General features: G+C 36.6%; 1 protein-coding gene across 1 annotated transcript; it reads right to left on the reverse strand.

Moving 5' to 3' along the window:
• Positions 1 to 3,150: 3,150 nt before the first annotated feature.
• On the reverse strand, positions 3,151 to 4,196 carry LOC110257991 (olfactory receptor 10C1-like). The gene has a single exon (XM_021081008.1). It carries the CDS (start codon positions 4,169 to 4,171, stop codon positions 3,209 to 3,211), a length of 963 nt encoding a protein of 320 aa, XP_020936667.1. The 5' UTR covers positions 4,172 to 4,196; the 3' UTR covers positions 3,151 to 3,208.
• Between the last annotated feature and the right edge of the window lie 1,034 nt (positions 4,197 to 5,230).

Raw genomic sequence — 5,230 nt, forward strand, 5'->3', positions numbered from 1 at the left:
TGTAAATGGGATGGCTTCTCTGATTTCTCTTTCTGATCTTTTATTATTAGTATATAGAAATGTAATCGATTTCTGTGTACAGTATTTTTGTTATCCATTCTGTTTCATTTCATTTTGCTCAGAGGGCATACTTTCAATCATTTTAAATTTATTGTGATTTGTTTCATGGCCTAACAAATGATTGATTCTATAGAATGTTCTGTATGTGATGAGAAGTATATGTATTCTGCTTTGTTGGGTGAAGTGTTCAGTAGATGTCTGTTAGTTTTATTTTGTTTATGTTGTTCAAGTCTCTCTCTACTTGCTCATATTCTGTTTAATTGTTCTATCCATTATTTTAAGTGGGGTATTGAAGTTCAACTGTTATTGTGGAATTATCTATTTATCCAATCAGTTCTGTTAGTTTTTTCCTTATGCATTTTGGTAATCTGCTACTAGATGCATCATGTTTGTGATTGCTATAACTTTTTGATGGATAGACTAAATTTATCATCATAAATTTTTTTTGGCTATAGTAACAATTCTTGTCTTTGTGTCTATATGCTCTGATATAGATATAGCTATTAGTGTGCCCTTTCCCCCTATATTTATTATTATTTTATTGAAATATTGATGTTTTAGAATATTATAGAAGATTTAAACAGCATAGTGATTCAATATTTTTACAGATTATACTCTGTTAAAATTTTTATAAGATAATGGCTATAATCCCCTGTGTTAGACAATAAACCTTGTTTCTTATCTATATTATACATAGTCGTTTATATCTGTTAATTCCATTCCTCTATTTTGCCTTTCCTCTCTTCCCTCTTTCCATTGGAAAACACCAGTTTGTTCTCTATATTTGTGAAACGGTTTCTGTTTTGTTATATACATTAATTTCTTTTGATTTTTAGATTCCACATGTAAGTGATAACATGAAATATTTATCACACACATACACACACAGTTATAATGTTCACATCTCCTTCATCTCCTTTATCTATTTAAATGCTAATAGATACTAAGCTTGTTCCCATGACTTGCCTTTGTAAATAATGCTGCTATGAACATTGGGGTGCATGTATCTTTTCAAATTAATGTTTTTATGTTCTTTAGATACAATCCCAGAGATGGAATTGCTGGATCATATGGCAGTTTGCTTTTCAATTTTTTCAAGAAAACTCTATAATTTTTTTCCATAAGGAATCACCGATTTATATTCCCACTAAGAGTACACAAGGGTTTCCTTTTCTCTACATCCTCACCAATATTCATTATTTGTATTGTTTTGATGATAGCCATTTTGATAGCTATGAGGTGATATCTGATTGTGGTTTTGATTTGCATTTGCCTGATAATTAGTGATGCTGAGCATCTATTCATGTGCCTGTTAACCATCTATATATATTCTTTGAAAAAATGTTTATTCAGGTCTTCTGCCCATTTTGGAGGCCACACCTGAAGCATATGGAAGCTCCCAGGCTAGGGATGTAATTGGAGCTGTAGTTGCTGGCCTACGCCACAGCCACAGAAACATGGGATCTGAGCCATGTCTTCAATGTACACCACAGCTGACAGTAGTGCTGGATCTTTAACCCACTGAGTGAGGCCAGGGATTGAACCCGCATCCTTGTAGTTACTAGTCAGGTTTGTAACATGTTGAGCCACAACGGGAACTCCTTGCCCATTTTTCGATTGAGTTGTTTGTTTTTTGATATTGAGTTGTATGAGCTTTTTAATGTATTAACCCCTTATCAGAAATATCATTAGCAAATAATTTCTCCTGTTTAGTAGGTTGTCCTTTTGTTTGGTAGGTAATTTTCTTTGCTTTGCAAAAGCATTTAAGGTTAATTAGGTCTTATTTGTTTGTTTTTGCTTTTATTTCTTTTGCCTTAGCATACAGATCCAAAAAAGTATTGCTATGATTTATGTCATTAGAGGGTTCTGCCTATGTTCTCTTCTAGGAATTTTATGGTTTAAGGTCTTACATTTAGGTCTTTCATTCACTTTGAGTTTGTTTTTATATGCGAGGTGGGGAAATGTTTTAATCTTATTATTTCACATAACTGTCTAGTTTCTGACCTTTTCAAACATGAAAAACCTCTTCAAAATTAGTAAACTAAACAAAAGGTCATGTTATACAAATTGTTTTTAACCTACATTAATTTTTAGTAAATCATTCACTTTTTCTAGATTAGTAAACATGTTTACAAATAATCATCTCTAATACCAAGAGATAATTCCTGCCTATTTCTTCTGCATAACTGTTAAGTAATTACTTTTGTATGTTCATATTATTTCCATTCTTAATTAATTGCACACAGATATAAATAAAAACCACAATGTATTAATGTTTTGGTCTTCAAGGAATTAGATATCTTTTGGTAAAATGGGCATATATGGTAAAATACACATTTTGGTCATTAATGAACATCAGTAGAATTATCACATCTTTTCTTTTCCAGCTTTATTGAGATAAACATGACAAATAAAATTATCAAGAGATGGAGTTCCCGTCGTGGCGCAGTGGTTAACGAATCCGACTAGGAACCATGAGGTTGCGGGTTCGGTCCCTGCACTTGCTCAGTGGGTTAACGATCTGGCGTTGCTGTGAGCTGTGGTGTAGGTTGCAGACGCGGCTCGGATCCCGCGTTGCTGTGGCTCTGGCGTAGGCCGGTGGCTACAGCTCCGATTCAACCCCTAGCCTGGGAATCTCCATATGCCACGGGAGTGGCCCAAGAAATAGCAACAACAACAACAACCACAAAAGACAAAAAGACAAAAAAAAAAATTGTCAAGAGTTAAGACTTAATATGTATAATGTAATGATTCGATATATGTATCTATTGTGAAATGATTACCACAATTAAGTAACACATTCATTGCCTCACATAGTTGTCTTTTGTGTGTGTGTGTGGTAAGAACACTTAAGATCTACGTTGTTAGCAAATTTGAAGTATATAATACAGTATTATTAACTACAGTTACCATGCTGTATGTTAGAATGGCAGAACGTATTCATTCTATACTATGAGTTGTCACAGTAACAGTCACAGTTCTCCATTCTTTATCATATTACCACTATTATATGCAGAGTTATTAATCCAAAGGAGGTTTTTACAAAAGATTGGCAAGTACATTTCTTTCTTTCCCTCTTGTTCCTTTGTTTTCTCTTAGATTGAGTGTGCATCTTTTTCAAAGAGCAATTTGTGTCATCTTCTTCTATCTACCTATGAGTCAATACTTTTTTCTTGCCTAGAGTTCTCCTAAGAGCTACCTTGACTTCCTTGTTCCGTAAACTGTAGATGATGGGGTTGAGCATGGATGTCACCACGGTATAGGAGAGGGATAGGAGTTTATCTATTCCTGGTGAATGGCTAGCCTTGGGTCTCAAGTAGGTGACAGATGCTGAGCCATAGAAGAGTGTTACTACAAGTAAGTGGGAAGAACAGGTGGAAAGAGCTTTTCGGCGACCCTCAGGTGAGGGCATGCTGAGCACGGCAGCTAGAATTCTGCCATAAGAAGCAATGATGAGTAAAAATGGGCTGGAAATGCAAAGGATGGCCACAGCAAAGACTGCAGCCTCATTATGGGAGGTATCCCCACAGGCAAGTGCCAGGATAGGGGGGAGGTCACAGAAAAAGTGGTCTATTTCACAGGGGCCACAGAAGTCCAGGGAGAAAATATAGTTGGTCTGGCCCAAGCCTACCATGCATCCCACTCCCCAAGAAACCATTGCCAAATGGACACACACTCCACGACTCATTCGTGTTGCATAGTGAAGTGGGGAGCATATGGCCATATAGCGGTCAAAAGCCATGGCGGCCAAAAGACAGCACTCACTGATACCAAAAAATGTGAAGAAAAACATCTGTGTGGCACACCCCTCCCGAGAGATTCCTCGGGCCTCGCTCACAAGGCTCTGCAGCATCTTGGGTATGACAGAGCACGTGTAGCCAATCTCCAAGAGAGACAGGTTGGCCAGGAAGAAGTACATGGGGGTGTGGAGGACCGGGTTGGTCCAGATGGCAGTGGCTATGAGAGCATTGCCCGTCAGTGATGCTAAGAACATGAGCAGGATGAGGGTAAACAAAAGGAAACACTGTTCAGTGACCTCAGAGAATCTGGCAAAGGCAAAGCGTTTGACAGACATGCTGTTGTCCTGCCACAAGGAACAATTGAAGGTCATGCCTGAAAAAAAGAAGGCAAGGTCATCATCAAGAGTCTTTCAGAAGGAAAGATGAATCTTTCTCTTACTCTTAACAAGCTCTCGTGAGCCAGAGAGATAGATTTCTTTTCTGCTATTCTAAAATTCAAAGTTTGGAAGTTACCCTCATCTTGAAACCAAATCCTATTGTATGTTTATTATCCTGGTTGATTTGTCAGAAATATATCTGGTCAGTAGATATATAATGGAAAAAAATTAAGTAAAATTCTTTCTCCTCTCTTTTTTTTTATCATTTGCCAAATACTACCAAATAAAGGTCCTCCCATACCTACCTATTTCTTTCCTATTCTTTAGCCACTGACTTGCTTTCTTTACTCATTTATTAAACACTATTTATTGAGCAAAGAGTATTTTCAAAGTATTTTTCAGTTACTATTGTAGGTCCTGGATTTAATATGTAAAAAAAGATGGAAAGAAGTAGACTGATTCAAAATTCATAAATGTGAAGTAGCAACTCTGCACGATTACAGGGACCATCAGCGTATATGACTGTTGAAAAAGTTGCTTGCACATCAAGTATTTTATTATAAAGCAGTTACACTTATGTTAAAGTATTATTAAGCATTTGCCTTGCACTGTGATTGACTTAATTATAAAATTTGATATCTATGTTTCCCACATAGCAACTCAATTCAGTTAAGGCTGTGGCAAAGAAAACAGACAATAGTTTAGTTATTTTTTTTTAACCCCAAATATTTTCTTAGATGTCCTGACTTCTCAATCATAGCCTACGCAGTTGCATAGAAAACCCTGGATGTGAAGAAATTGTCATCCCTTTTGTCAGTTAAAAACATAAATGTATATCTTACTCATTCTGTCTTTGTGGATCTGGGACAAATTGCAAGTTTCCCCGGTGACTCTGATGGAAGGAACAAGGCAGAAATTCCAACCAGCAAAGGCGAATGCCTGACTCTTTCTTAACTAGGGACATCACAAAATTTCATTTCATAAATATCTCTCGCCATTTAGACTGTAGACAGCAAATGCCTGTGCTGTGGGTTGGTGTCAGAGGGTGTGGGA

The sequence above is a fragment of the Sus scrofa genome, unplaced genomic scaffold (genome assembly GCF_000003025.6).
Source record: "Sus scrofa isolate TJ Tabasco breed Duroc unplaced genomic scaffold, Sscrofa11.1 Contig1045, whole genome shotgun sequence".
In the NCBI taxonomy this organism is placed as follows: domain Eukaryota; kingdom Metazoa; phylum Chordata; class Mammalia; order Artiodactyla; family Suidae; genus Sus; species Sus scrofa.